Source organism: Tamandua tetradactyla, chromosome 19, assembly GCF_023851605.1.
Source record: "Tamandua tetradactyla isolate mTamTet1 chromosome 19, mTamTet1.pri, whole genome shotgun sequence".
Classification (NCBI taxonomy): Eukaryota; Metazoa; Chordata; class Mammalia; order Pilosa; family Myrmecophagidae; genus Tamandua; species Tamandua tetradactyla.
The window spans coordinates 862,997-878,540 of NC_135345.1; the positions used below are offsets into that span (position 1 = coordinate 862,997).

At 43.1% G+C, this 15,544-nt stretch overlaps 1 protein-coding gene across 5 annotated transcripts in view; it reads right to left on the bottom strand.

The window, feature by feature from the left end:
- Nucleotides 1-495: 495 nt before the first annotated feature.
- The window catches only part of CTBP1 (C-terminal binding protein 1), a 59,802-nt gene continuing 44,753 nt past the window's right edge, over nucleotides 496-15,544 (bottom strand). For 3 of the 5 annotated variants that reach the window (XM_077136200.1, XM_077136201.1, XM_077136202.1), the window contains exons 10-11: nucleotides 2,974-3,244; nucleotides 1,725-1,784 (exon numbers count right to left, since the gene is read on the bottom strand). In XM_077136200.1, coding sequence (XP_076992315.1) covers nucleotides 3,004-3,244 — 241 coding nt within the window. In that variant the 3' untranslated portion in view covers nucleotides 1,725-1,784; nucleotides 2,974-3,003. Of the gene's footprint in view, nucleotides 1,785-2,973; nucleotides 3,245-15,544 lie in introns of all 5 variants that reach the window. The other 2 variants (XM_077136199.1, XM_077136205.1) reach the window with 2 other exon arrangements.

Genomic DNA, 15,544 nt, shown 5'->3' on the forward strand with positions numbered 1-15,544 from the left:
CCTCTGCCGCAAGGTTTGTGCTTTCGCAGCCCTGGCTAAGAATCTGTTCCCCTGCCCGCCCTGCAGAGCTGCCCTCCCACCCCCTTTCGCCGGATGCTGGACTCTCAGTTTGGGCCTCTGACCCCTCTGTAGTCTCCCCAGCGCAACATCAGTGGGGTCCGCCCCTCTCCCCGCCTGGGGGCTGGCTTTCCCCGCACCACCCGCTAGGATGCCATCCAGCCCCTCCATCTGTGCCAGGAATCAGAGCTCCAGTGTGCACATGCACACATACACGTGCGCACACGTGCACACCCGCAGGTGCACGCACACATCTCCAGGCACAGGTGCACGCTGTGCACGCAGACACGCCACACCAGCTGCCTCTGGTCCCCCGGTTGCTCTCTTGTGGGCTGTGTCAGAACCAACTGTCTGTCACACACACATCGCAGCAACCCTGCAGTCACGGGGACTGTTCTAGTTTGCTAGCTGCCAGAATGCAACATACCAGAAACGGAATGGCTTTTAAAAAGGGGAAATTTAATAAGTTGCTAGTTTACAGTTCTAAGGCCAAGAAAATGTCCATAGAAGTCTATAAAAATGTCCAATCAAAGGCATCCAGGGAAAGATACCTTGGTTCAAGAAGGCCAATAAAGTTCAGGGTTTCTCTCTCAAGTGAGAAGGCACATGGCGAACACAGTCAGGGTTCCTCTCTCATCTGGAAGGGCACATGGAGAATGGAGAACACAGCATCATCTGCTAGCTTCTCCTCCTGGCTTCCTGTTTAGTGAAGCTCCCCAGGAGGCATTTTCCTTCTTCATCTCCAAAGGTCTCTGGCTGGTGGACTCTGATTCTCATGGCTATGTCATTCTGCTCTGCTCTCTCTGAATCTCCTCCACTCTCCAAAGTGTTTCCTTTTTTATGGACTCCAGAAACTAATCAAGACCCACCCAAAAGGGTGCAGACATGTCATCACCTAATCCAGCTTAACAACCACTCTTGATTAAATCACATCTCCAGGGAGATGATCTGATTACAGTTTCAAACACATGGTATTGAATGGGGATTATTCTGCCATTACGAAATGCGACTTTGATTAAAACATGGCTTTTCTAGGGTCCAAACATCCGTTCAAGCCAGCACAGGGACCAAGTTAACGGACCTTTGCTATTCCATATAAATGTTGGGATTAAACCATAGAATTTGTTATAAAAAGAAAAATTAGAATTTTGACTGGGATTGCAATGGATTTCTGCATTAATGTGGAGAGATGTAAACCCCATCCACAAACAGAGATGATCTCTATAGTTATTCAGATGTTTTTAATGTCATTTAACGGAGTCTTTAAATGTTCGCCTCTGAGTAGAGCGCCTTCTTCGTCAGTTGCCGGGCTGCTCAGGAAGCTCACTGCCATGTCGGCTGGTTCCAGGTCTTGACCCGTTTTACTTTAGAATCCATTTGCTGGGTCTTAACCTGAATCTTAAAAAAATGAAGTGGAAGACAGTGAAAGAGAACAGGAGAGAACATTTCAAAGTGTTTTGCGTGCAATTGCAATTATTTTCTAATACTTTGCTGCTCTTGGTGTTTTTTCAGTGGTTGGTCAGAGAAGATTGGGCTGCCAGCAAAGCCACATGCAGCAGTCTTGCCAGGGTCTCCAGCGGTCAGCTAGTTTGTGATGCCGTTGAGTTTTCTATACAGATGACTGTGGACAAATACTGACAGGTTACCTCTTCCTCTCAATGCTCAACTTCTTATTTCATGTTCTTGTCTTATAGCTTTGGACACGGCTTCCAGTGGAGTGTTCGACTCTGGGGAGATAAAATGTGATCCTCATTTGATGGATGGAAACTGGGGCTGTGCCCATGGTCACAAAAGGAGCACAGCGTAAAGAGCACGGGGTGTCTGCCGCCACCCACCCCATGCACCTGCGGGGAGGGGGGATGCCCCTGCCCACAACAGTAGATCCACCGTGGGGGTCACAGCCTTTACTTTGAGAGGTGGTTTTTGTTTTGTTTTGTTTTGCTGTTTTGCCCCCTTGCAACATCACCAGTTTGTAGTCATATTTTAGTGTCCAGGCCCCCAGCATATGACAAGGTGAGCACGGACTAGACTTTCCGTAGGGAGAGGGACCCACTCACCAGAAACACTGCGCACTGCCCGGCCTCCCAGGGCCCCTAGGTCCTCTCAACCCTCCGTCCCGGGCGCCGCCCCAGCCACACTCCAGCCTGACCTGGCCAAACTGGACTCCTGGCCTCTCTCGATGCCCCCGCTCCATGGTATCCCCCACACCCCAGCCAGTCCCTGCAGTGCTGAGACCAAGAAACTCACTGCCAGACCCCCACTCCCTCCCCTCTGCCCCCCCAGCCCATGAGGGAGCCTGCAGACTGTGTCCTCAGCACATACCCGCCCCCAGCTTCCCGGGCACTGGCAGTCTGCCCGGGTCGTTGCAGCCTTGCCAGGCCCTTCATGTAGCCCACACCAGCATGGCCGCGGCGAGAGACCTGTGAGCCTTAAGGCAGGTCCCCGCTTCCCCACTCGCACCCCCTGAGGCTCCTGTCCTGGGCAGGGGAGCAGCCAGAGTTCCCGCGCCTGCCCCTTCTCTCCACACCGGCCTCCTCTGTCCCCTGCCTGCACCACCCCAGGGCTTTTGCACTGCTCTTCCTCTGCCTGGACGCTCCTCCCCAGGCCTGTGGGCCGTCTTCGCACGGAGGACCCCTTTGGCTGCTCCCCTAAAATCACCCCCCACCGCCGCCCTTCCTTTCCACCTCTCCCGCATCTTGTCCGCCCATGGACTTTCTGTGCTTTCTTGTCTGTCTCCCTCCACTAGAATTCCTTACGGGAAGGGGTTTTTGCCTTTTTGTTCAATGCTGCGTCCCAGGGTCTCAGAAGTGCTGGTCACACGCTCCGAGTGGGTGGAAAGCAGGGGAGGAGGGGGAGAGGGGGAGGGGGAGGGGGCGGGAGGGAGGGGAGGGAGGCAGGGAGGGCAGGAGCGCTCACCTGGCGGGAGGAGGAGGCGGCCAGGCAGGCCTACTCTCCAGCCATGGCCCCTCTGTCCACTCCGTCCCCGAGTCCAGTCACATCCTCATGGGATGGGAGGACGTCTGTGCCTTGCAGGCTTAGGGTTTCCACCAGCAAATTTTCCTGCCCTCTTTCTGGAAAGCTGGTCACTCCACTGGACGGCATGGACAGCACCCGAAGGGGCCGAGCCCTCTCGGCCTGTGACCTCCCAGAGCCATCCATGGGGCCTCCCTTGCAGCCTCTGTGCCTACTGGAGGGGGACGCGTCGTTGGGGGTCTCGGCTCTCCACCTTCACCCCACATACCACGTACCCATTTGCCACCCCGCCTGGCAGCTCCCCCCGAGGGTGGGTGGAGAGTCACCGCGACCTTGGGCCAGTAGGCTCCCTGCCGGAGGGCGGACCCTCGGGGCGGAGAGGACCTCAGGGGCAGCCTACGTGGCCCCCCTGACTGCCACTGCAGCTGTGAACAACAGGAAACGTAAATGCTGGAGGTGGGAATTGATGCAAATGTTCTAAAAAACGATCATGATGATGAATATGCAACTGTGTGATGATGTTGTGAATTACTGATTGCATATGTAGAATGATCGTAGGTTAAGAATGTTTGCGTTTGTTTGTTGTTAAATTTTTTTTAATTAATAAAAAAATTATTTTGAAAAAAAAATGCTGGAGGTGAAGTATAGATTCATGTGAGAGAGTAACTCCTGGGGGGCCCCCTAGCTTTCAGAGGTTTTACCTTCAGCACCCCGTCAGGTTTGCACAGAGAAAAGCCTGTGTCTGGCAGGGGGAAGGGAAAGCTATCATTCTGAAATGTGCCCAGGTATTCTCCATAACAAAGCCTCACTCTCCAAGGAAAAGATTTTACTAGATCTTCGTCAGACCTGGGGGAAAGGCAATTATGTAACTGCAGCTGCTCGGGCCTTCCTGTCTCACCCAAAGGGAGGGAAACAAGGAAGCACTTGAGAAGGCCCCAGCCCAGGGACAAAGACCCACTGGAAGACAGAGACGAAGCCGTAAGATTGTGGAATCCTTCCCCTCCTCAGTACTTTACCGTCATGTCAAAGGGCTCCAGTATAATAACAGTGGAATATAGCAGAAAGAGCTGCAAGATGCACGTATTTAAGGAGTTCTTACAGGAATCCAAAGATAACAGAGGAGGAAAAAAAGACATGGGAGGAAACGGGAGCCCCCGTGCCTGCAGCTACAGCAGTGCACAAACAGACCCCAGCTTCCGGGCAGGGTGACAGAAACCTCACATAAAAGCCTCTTCACCCCTGTTCCCACTGTCCAAAGCACTGTGTCTGGCTCGCAACAAAAAATTACAAGACATGCCTAAAGGCAAGAAAAGTCACATCTGAAGGGCCAGAACAAGCGACAGAATCAGACTCAGATATGACACAGAGATCTGGAAGTTTCGGACGGAGAATTTTAAATAACTATGATAAGTATGTTAAGGACACCACCAGAAAATGAAAACAATACCCAAGAACAAAAGAATAATGTCAGCAGAGAGGTGGAAACTAGAGAAAGAAATGAAACAAATGCTAGGACTCAAAATCACTAAAACAGAAATGCAGGGTGCCTTTGATGGCACAGCAGTAGTTAGACACAACTAAGGAAAGAACCAGGGGCCCTGAAAATGCATCGGTAGAAACTTCCCCAAGGGAAAGGCAAAGAGAATAAAAGAATGCAGAGAACAGAACAGAATTTGCAAGAACCAATGAACAGTTATCAAAGGTGTAACGTAGTCACAATAGGAAAACCAGAAGGAGAGGAGAGGCAGAAAGGGGCAGAAGAAATATGTGAAGTAATAAGGGCCAAGTATTTTCCAAAATTAATGGCAGACACCAAACACAGGTCTGGGAAGCTCAGAGAACTACAAGTAAGATAAATACCTAAAAGTTCACAGCCAGGAAGATCATCTTCAAACTTCAGAAAACCAAAGACAAAGAAAACCTTGAAAGATGCCAGAGGGGGAAAAATCCTTGTGTCTATGGAGTAAAAGGTGGAAATTAAATTATCTTCTCTTCACAAACCACACAAACAAGAAGAGTGTAGGTGGAATATTTAAAATGTTGAAACAAAACACGCATCAAGCTAGAATTCCATATGCAGCAAAATGATCCTTCAGAAGTGAAGATACCCCAAACTCGGCTAGTGAAAGACCTTTGCCTCCTAACACTGTCAAGCTCTTCGTTTTCAAGGTCCTTTGATGCATGGCCTGAAAAAGGACTGTGCATATGGGATAATATGGATGGAACTTTTGAATACTGGAATCAGGAGCTTTTCCAGATCTGATCATCATTTTAAGAATTCCATCATTCTAAGGAACAGATTGTGCTCTCAAGATTGAATGTCTTGGAGGGGGGCAAGATGGCGGCCTAGTGAGGTGTGGGATTTATTCGTCCTCCAGAGCAGCTAGTAAATAACCAGGAACAATACAGAACAACTGCTGGGGCCACGTCAGTGTGACTGGACACACAGTGTACCCCAGTCTTTACCAGGTGGAATGGCTGAGACCCCATGCAGAACTGTGAGTCCCCCAAGCCATGGAGACCCACACTCCTCCCCCACAGGCACGGTAGCCTGGTTCCCTGAGGGGAAAGGAAACAGACTTTACTAGCAGCAAAGGCTTAGTTCAACCAAGCTCCAATTGCAGAATTAATTAACAAATTCTGACTACTGAAAACAGGCCTCCAGCACAAATAAACACTAAATAAGCACTAAAGGAACTAGGAGTTTTTGCGCTGGCAAAAACAGGGGTGGGGATGATGGAAAACAAATAAACACACAAACTCAGAGGATTTTTCAGTTGGGAAGCACAAAATACTGGAAAAGGACTAGACCCCAAGAAAAGGGGGCACATGGAGCCTGGAGGTACATAGAACCATGAACCAACTCAAGCTCTTGGTGGACAAACCCATGGAGCGGGGTTCCACTCTGAAAAGGCATTTTTGTTTTTTTTGTTTTTTACTCTTTAAGAAGCTCAATAGATAGAACTGCAAGCTTTTCAGGCTCCAGCTCTGCCCCAGGCAAGGGTGGAATTAAGTTTGTCTGAGAGACAAAGTAACTTGTCAGGTAGAAGGGCTTAATTCCCTAAAGGGCGTATCTTTCCCAAGAGAAAAGTGGGGCCTAGCTCAGGTGGATTCTCTCCCTCAAGAAATTCAGACCCCAGGGTCTGAAAAACTGAAGCAATTAAAGCCAACCTACAACCTCTCCTCCATCTCCACCATGCCCCAGCAGGGAGAGTCTGCTGAAGTTAAAGGTGCTGCATCATCTTATGCTGGTGGGACCTGCAGGCAGACAAGCACCACATACTGGGCAGGATAAGAAAAACAGAGTCCAGAGACTTCAAAGGAAAGTCTTTCAACCTGCTGGGTCTCACCCTCAGGGAAAACCGAAGCAGGTGACTCTTTCCTCCTGATAGGAGGCCAGTTTGGTCTGGGAAAATCTGACTGGGGTTTATAATATCTAAGTAGACCTTCCTAAGGAAAAAAAAGGCACCATACAGGCAGGGCAAGAAACAAGACAAAAAGAACTGAAAAAATTCTGATCCATTAAACAGAACCTGTGCTAGAGGTCCAGAATAAGCTGAACAGACTGTGAAAGAACTGATAGAAAACAAAGCCGCCCAGAAAGAAAACCCTAGTTTAAAATGTGTAAACAACCTCCAGAATGAACAAGTTAAGAAAATCAAATGCCTAAACACCAGCAAAAAATAATGAGTCATACTAGAAAAATCGAAAATATGGTCCAATCAAAAGAACAAACCAACACTTTAAATAAGATACAGAAGTTGAAACAACTGACTCAGGATGTTTGAACAGACATGCAAAAGCCCATAAAAAAATCAAATCAATGAGATGAAGGAGGATATAAAGAAGACATTGGGCAAAAAAATAAAAGAAGAACTCAAAAGTTTGAGAAAACAGGGCGGGCCGCGGTGGCTCAGCGGGCAAAGTGCTTGCCTGCTATGCCGGAGGACCTCGGTTCGATTCCCGGCCCCAGCCCATGTAACAAAAATGGAGAAACAGAGTACAATGGAGCAAGAAGATGTTTAAAAATGTTTCCCTTTCTTCCTTCCTTCCTTCCTTCTATCCTTCCTTCCTTCTCTCTGTCTTTCCTTAAAAAAAAAAAAAAAAAAAAAGTTTGAGAAAACAAATCATAGAACATACGGGAATGAAAAGCACAGTAGAAGAGATGAAAAAAACAATGGAAACCTACAACAATAGAATTAAAGGCAGAAGAAAGGATTTGTGAGTTAGAGGACTGGACATCTGAAATCCAACACACAAAAGAAAATATAGGGAAAATAATAGAAAAATATGAGCAGGGTCTCAGGGAACTGAATGACAACATGAAGTGCACGAATATATGTGTTGTGGGTGTCCCAAAAAGAGAAGAGAATGGAAAAGGAGAAATGCAGGAAACAATCACTGAAAATTTCCCATCTGTTATGAAAGACATAAAACTACAGATCCAAGAAGTGCAGCATACCCTAAACAGAAGAGATCCAAATTGACATACTATAGCACACTTAACTAATCAGATTGTCAAATGTCAAAAAGAAAGAGTGAATTTTATAAATCAGCAAGAGAAGAGCAACCCATCACATACAAAGGAAGCTCAATAAGACTATGTGTGGACTTCTCAGCAGAATCCATGGAGGCAAGAAGGCAGTGGGATGATATATTTAAGATTCTAAAAGAGTAAAACTGCCAACCAAGAATTCTATACCCAACAAAACTGTCCTTCAGAGATGAAGGGGAGATGAAAATATTTTCAGACAAATAATCACTAAGAGAATTTGTGACTAAGCAACTGGCTCTGCAAGAAATACTAAAGGAAGCACTAGAGGCAGATAGGAAAAGGCAGGAAAGGAGGTGTGGAGAAGAATGTAGAAATGAAAACTATCAGTAAAGGTAAAAAGTAGAAAAATTTTGATATGGCATATAAAACCCAGAAGACAAAATGGTAGAAGAAAGTACTGCCTTTACAGTAACAACATTAAATGTTAATGGAATAAACTCCAAATCAAAAGACAAAGACTGGCAGAATGGAGTACAAAACAGGACCTATCTATATGTTGTCTACAAGAGACTCATTTTAGACCCAAGGACAAAAAATAGGTTGAAAGCGAAAGATTGGGAAAATATATTTCATGCAAACAACAATCAGAAAAGAACAGCAGTAGCTATACTAATATTTGACAAATTCAATTTCAAATGCAAAACAACTAAAAGAAACAAAGAAGGACACTATGTATTAATAAAAAGAACAACTAAAAAAGAAGACATAACAATCATAAATATTTATGCACTGAGCCAAAATGTTCCAAATTACATGAGGCAACCACTAACAACACTGAAGGGAGAAATAGACACATCTACCATAATATTTGGAGACTTCAATTCCCCACTCTCATCAATGGACAGAACATCTAGACAGAAGCTCAATAAGTAAACAGAGATTTTGAATGATACAATAAATGAGCTAGACTTAACAGACATTTACAGAACACTACACACCACAACAGCAGGAGACACCTTTTTCTCAGGTGCTCATGGATCATTCTCAAGGATAGACCATAGCTGGGTCAGAAAGCAAGTCTCAGTAAATTTAAAAAGACTGAAGTCACACAAAACACTTTCTTGGATAATAATGTAATGAAGTTGGAAATCAATAACAGAGTGCCAGAAAATTCACAAATCTATGGAGCCTCAACAACACACTCCTAAACAACTAGTGGGTCAAGGAAGAAATGACAAGAGAAATAAGTAAATATCTCAAGTGAAAATGAAAATGCAACATATCAAAATTTATAAGATGAAAAAAATTATGGGATACAGCTAAGGCAGTGCTAAGTGGGAAATTTATTGCCTGAGATGCCTATATTAAAAAAAGAAGAAAGAGCAAAAATTGAGGAATTAACTGTTCACTTGTAAGAACTAGAGAAAGACAGCAAACTAAACCTGAAGGAAAACAAATAACAAAATATTAGAGCAAAAATAAATGAAACTGAGAATATGAAAACAATCAAGAAAATCAACAAACCCAGAAGTTGGTTCCTTGAGAAAATCAATAAAATCAATGAGCCCTTAGCTAAGTTTACAAACAGAGATGATGTAAATAAATAAAATCAGAAATGGAAGAGGAGACATAACCACTGATCCCACAGAAATAGAGGAGGTAATGAGAGGATACTTTGAGCAACTATATGGTAATAAACTAGACAACAGAGATGAAATGGAAACTTCCTAGAAAAGCATGAGCAACCAACATTGACTTGAGAAGAAATAGACGACCTCAACAAACCAATCACAAGTAAAGAGATTGAATGTCATCAAGAAGCTCCCAAAACAGAAATGTCCAGAACAAGATGACTTCCCATGTGAATTCTACCAAGCATTCAAGAAAGAATTAATGCCAATCCTGATCAAAATCTTCAAGAAAATTGAAGAGGAAATAAACTATCTAACATTCTATGAAGCCAACATCACCCTAATACTAAAGCCAGACAAAGATATTACAAGAAAAGAAAACAACAGACTAATCTCTCTAATGAATATAGGTGCAAAATCCTCAACAAAATACTTGTAAATAGAATCCAGCAGCACATTAAAAGAAGTATACATCATGACCAAATAGGATTTATTCCAAGTATTAATGTAATATACCAAATCAACAAATCAAAGCAGAAAAATCACATGATCATCTCAATTGCTGCTGAAAAGGCATTTGACAAAATTCAACATCCTTTCTTGATGAAAACACTTCAAAACATAGGAATAGAAGGGACTTTCCCTTTTTCATGATAAAGGGAATCTTTGAAAAACCCATACCCAACATCATCCTCAGTGGGGAAGGACTGAAAGCTTTCCCTCTAAGATCAGAAACAAGACAAGGATGCCCAGTGTCACCACTGTTATTCAACATTGTGCTGGAAGTTCTAGCCAGAGCAATTAGACAAGAAAAAGAAACAAAAGCATCCAAATCGGAAAGGAAGAGGTAAAACTCTCATTGTTTCCAGATGACATGATACTATAGATTAAAAATCCTAAAAAATCTACAGCAAATCTACTAGAGCTAATAAATGAGTTCAGCAAAGTGGCAGGTTACAAGATCAACACCCATAAATCTATGTACTAGTGTACATTTCTATACACCAGTGATGAGCAATCTGAGGAGGAAATCAATAAAAAAGTTCCATTTACAATAGCCACCAAAAGAATAAAATATTTAGAAATAAATTTAAGGATACAAAAGACCTATACACAGAAAACTGCAAGAAATTTCTAAAGGAAATCATTGAAGGCCTAAAGAAATGGAAGGCATACTGTGTTCATGGATTGGAAGACTAAATATAGTTAAGATGTCAGTTCTACCCAAATTGATTTATAGATTCAATGCAATACCAGTTAAAATCCCAACAGCTTATTTTGCAGAAATAAAAAAACCAATAATCACATTTATTTGGAAGGGCAGTGTGCTCTAAATAACTAAAAATATCTTGAGAAAGAAAAATGAAGTGGGTCTCACATTACCTGGCTTTAAAACATATTATGAAGCTACAGTGGTCAAACAGCATGGTACTGGCAGAAAGTTAGATACACTGACCAATGGAATTGAATAGAGTGTTCAGATATAGACCCTCTCATCCATGGGTAATTGATCTTTGATAAGGCAGTCAAGCCAACTCACCTGGGAAAGAATAGTCTCTTCAATAAATGATGCTTGGAGAACTGGATATCCACATGCAAAAGAATGAAGAAGGATCCATATCTCACACCCTATACAAAAATTAAATCGAAATGGATCAAAGACCTAAACATTAGACCTAACACCATAAAATTTTTTAAAGAAAATGTAGGGAAATATCTTATAAATCTTGTGATAAGAGACAGTTTTCTAGACATTTTACCCAAAGCACGAGCATTGAAAAAAGAAATAGATAAATGGGAACTCCTCAAACTTAAACACTTTCGTGCATCAAAGAACTTTGCCAGGAAAGAAATAGGCAGTCTATGCAATGGAAGAAAATATGTGGAAACCACACATATCAGATAAGGTTTTAGTATCCAGAATATATAAAAAGATCCTTCAACTCAACAACAACAAGAAAACAACCCAATTAAAAAATGGGCAAAAGATATGAACAGATACTTCTCAGAAGAGGAAATACAAATGGCTAAAAGGAACATGAAAAGATGCTCAGCTACACTCACTATTATGGAAATGCAATCAAAACCACGATGAGATATCATCTCACACCCACCAGAATGGCCATTATCAATGAAAGAGAAAACGGCAAGTGCTGGAGAGGATGTGGAGAAAGAGAGACGCTTATCCAGTGTTGGTGGGAATGTCAAATGGTACAACCGCTGTGGAAGGCAGTTTGGTGATTCCTCAAGAAGCTAAATATAGAATTGCCATATGACCCAGCAATACCATTGCTAGGTATCTACTCAGAGGACGTGAGAGCAAGGACACAAGAGGACATTTGCACACCAGTGTTTATAGCAGCATTATGTATGAATGCCAAGAGGTGAAAACAGCCCAAATGTCCATCAATGCATGAGTGGCTGCACAAGCTGTGGTGTATACATAAGATGAAATATTATGCAGCTGTAAGACAGAATATAGTTATGAAGCACATAACAACATGGATGAAATCTGAGGACATTTTGCTGAGTAAAATTAGCCAGAAACTGAAGGACAAATACTATATTGTCTCACTGATATGAATTAACATTAATGAGTGAACTTTGAGAGTTGAAGTTAAGAACACAGGTTAGCAGGAGATAAAAATAGGTTAGAGATTGGGCATTTGGTGCTGAAGGAATACAGATTGTGTAACAGGACTGATTGCAAAAATTCAGAAATGGAAGCACAATACTACCTGATTGTAGCAGAATAATATAAGTACACTGAATGAAACTGAATGTGAGTATGATAGAGGGAGAAGGGCTGGGGGCACACATGAAACCAGAAGGAAAGGTAGGATAAAGACTGAGGCGGTATAATTTAAGAATGCCTAGTGTGGGCAATGATGGTGATCAAGTGTACAAATAAAAAAACATTTTTGCAAGAGAGAGAATAAATGAATGTCAGCACTGCAAGGATGGCATATGGGAAAAACTATAGTCGTGCAAGCTGGGTCTGTAGTCAACAGTAACATTGTCATGTGCTTCCACTGGATGTACAAGGGCATTACCCAAAACTAAATGTCAGCAGGCAGCGGGCATGGGGGAGGGGTGTGGATTCCTTGTGGAAGAAAAGGAAATACCTTTAGATAGAGTGTGGTGGTAGAGGCATGGCTATTGACTTAATTGGATTGTATGCTATGTGATTAAAACTGCTTAATAATGAACAGAGAGAAACGAGTGCTGGAGAAAATGTGGAGAAAGAGATGTCCCTATTCACTGTCGGTAGGGGAATGAGAGGTGCAGCCCCCTGGAGGGCAGAGTGATGGCCCCACCGGAGGCTAGGGGTGGGGCTGCCATAGGATCCTGAGACCCCATTGCTCAGTGTATACCTGGAGGAGCTGAGTGTGGGACACGCATGGACATTTGCACCCTGGTGGTTATGGCAGCAGTGTTTGTGATCCACAATGGATGGAGGTGGCCTAAGGGCACAACGACTGAGGGAAGGAAGGGGAACTGTGGTGTGTACATACAGTGGACTGCTGAGAGGCCTCAAGAAGGAATGAAGTTGTGGGGCATGCAACTAGGTGATTGAACTTAAGGACTGTGTGCTGAATGCAATGGCAGGAACAAAAAGATAAATATTATCATGTCCCGCTTGTATGGACTAACTACAATATACAAACTCGGTGAACTGAAGTCAAGAACAGGTTATCAGGTTGTGGCCTATTGTAAAAATATATTCAGGAGGCATAACTGTTATTTCTAAATTCTGAGATACTAGGTTGTTTATGTATAACCTGGACATTCCCAGAAACTTCGGGTATTTATGTGACACTTGAGATTCAGAATTAGATCTCTGAAGCTATGAAAGTCAGCACTATCTCATACAGGAACTGTTTAAGAAGCTGAAAAAGGGATCAGACTTCGAGTAGAGATATGAATGAAGCTGATCTGGACAAGACTAAGGTAAGTCGGAATACAGCGTAAAGGATGGCATGGCCCATATTTTCAAACCTCAACTTCTGTGTGAGACCAAAGGGAGAAAGTCTACTTGGTGCAAAATTTATATTTGGGGCAGTTCATTACTTGATTTAACTTGAATAGTCAGTTTAATTGAACACCATAAGTACATTCTTGACTAGAGAGTGAGATCTGGTTGGTTTCTCCACGTTAGTGTGATGCCCCAATACATCCCAGAGTAATTTGGGCAGTGAATAAAGAAGTATTTGCAAAAAAACTTTGGGGGACTGGGGAGAAAGTAGGAAATATTCAGCTTCCCCATTTGAAGAATTTCTAATAATCTCACAAGCAGCGGGGACAACCAAACCAATGGGCTGAGCCTTCAGTCTTGGGGTTCACCCCTATGAAAGTTATCCCTGCAAAGGATAGGCTAAACCTACTTAAAATTAAAACAAGAGTCACCCCCAGAGGACCTCTTTTGTTGCTCAGATATGGCCTCTCTTTCTAAGCCAACTTGGCAGGTGAACTCACTGCCCTCCCCAGTAAGTGGGACATGACTTCCAGGGGTGTAAATCTCACTGGCAACGTAGGGCAGAACTTCTGGGAGGAGCCAGGACCCAGCATCGTGTGACTGAGAAAACCTTCCTGACCACAAGGGGAAAGAGATAAATAAGACAAGAGGAAGATTTCAGAGCCAAGAGGATATCCTGGAGGTTATTCTTATGCATTATATAGATAACCCTTTTTAGTTTATGGTATAATGGGGTGGCTGGAGGGAAGTACCTGAAACTGTAGAGCTGTGTTCCAGTAGCCTAGTTTCTTGAAGATGATTGTGTAAAGACATAACTTTTACAATGTGACTGTGTGATTATGAAAACTTTGTGTCTGATGCTTCTTTTATGCAGGATATGGACAGATGAGTAAAAATACATAGATAAAACTAAATAAATAATAGGAGGAATAAAGGGTAAAATTAATTGGGTGGATTGAAATACTGGCGGTCAATGAGAGGGAGGGGTAAAGGGATGCATGAGTGTTTTCTTTTAATTTATTTTTCTGGAGTGATGCAAATGTTCTAAAAATGATCATGGTGATGAATACACAACTAAGTGATGATATTGTGAGCCATTGATTGTAGACTATGTATGGACTGTATGTGTGTGAAGATTTGTCAATAAAAATATATTTTTTTAAATGAGAGACTTGAAAAAGAAAAAAAGGAGAGAAAAATGAGAGACTTGAAAAAAAATCAAGGGCTCAGTCTATTGACCTGGGAGTCACCAATGTAAGGGGTTTCCCCAGTGGTAAAGCTTAATAGTTCCATACTTTTCTCCTGCTCCTCAAGGGACTCTGCCAATACTTTTTAATTATCTACTCAACAACTCTGGGATGTATCCAAGGATTGCGTTAAGCTCTACAGAATACTAGTCCTCACTCCCATTCTGGGCTCCATGTGTCTGGGCTGTTGAAATGAGCTATCCAGATATCTTCAGTTAGGTTGTGCTACAGAAAATTTAGGTTTTGGGCAACATAAACCTCTCCTCCTTGGTCACATACAGTAGGTGAATGTTCCAGGGAAATACCAAGTTATACAAATATAGCACAGCATCTCAAAATCTAGACATCACATTGATAGCTCCAGATGAAATGTGAGTGCTCTAAGAATTTACAGTCTAGGCCCTAATTTTCTTGAGTGTTCTCTAAAAGAGACCACATAATCTTTGTTCTTTTGTTTCTAGTTTATTTTGTACCACATAGGTCCCTAAGGTTCATTCGACTCATTGCATGCCTCACACCTTTGTTCCTTTCTGTAGCTGCACGTCACTCCATCACTGGTATGCACAATATCTTGCCGTCCTACTCCTCATCACAGTATCCTCCAGCCACTTCCATCCGTTGGGCATCATGTATAATATTCACAGTCAACAATGCAAGGGTGGGAATTTGGGATTAGGTGGTTTACACGAAGATGTAACTCCATCCATTCGAGGTGGGACTTAATCTGCTTACTGGAGTCCTTTAAGAAGGAGAAAGTTCAAAGCCAGCACAGTCAGACATTTAGAGATTGTGCTGGCTTGGAGCTATTGTATACCCCAGAAACCCATGTTCTTTAAACCTCATTCAATATTACTTAGTGGGAATTATTTCACTAAGTTGTTTCTGTGGAGATGTGACCTACCTAATTGTGATGGGACCTTTTGATCAGGTGGTCTCCATGGAATTGTGTCTCTACCAATTCAAGGTGGGGTTGCTTACTGGGGTTCTTTAAGAGGGAACCACTTTTGGGAAAATCTTCAGACCTGACACAGAGAAGAGACCTTTGGAGATGGAGATGAAAACAGCCCCTGGGGAAGCCATTTTGAAACGAGTAACTAGGAGAGAAACCTAGAGACATTGCCGTGTCCCTTCCCAGCTGACAGAGAAACCCCAAATGTCACTGGCC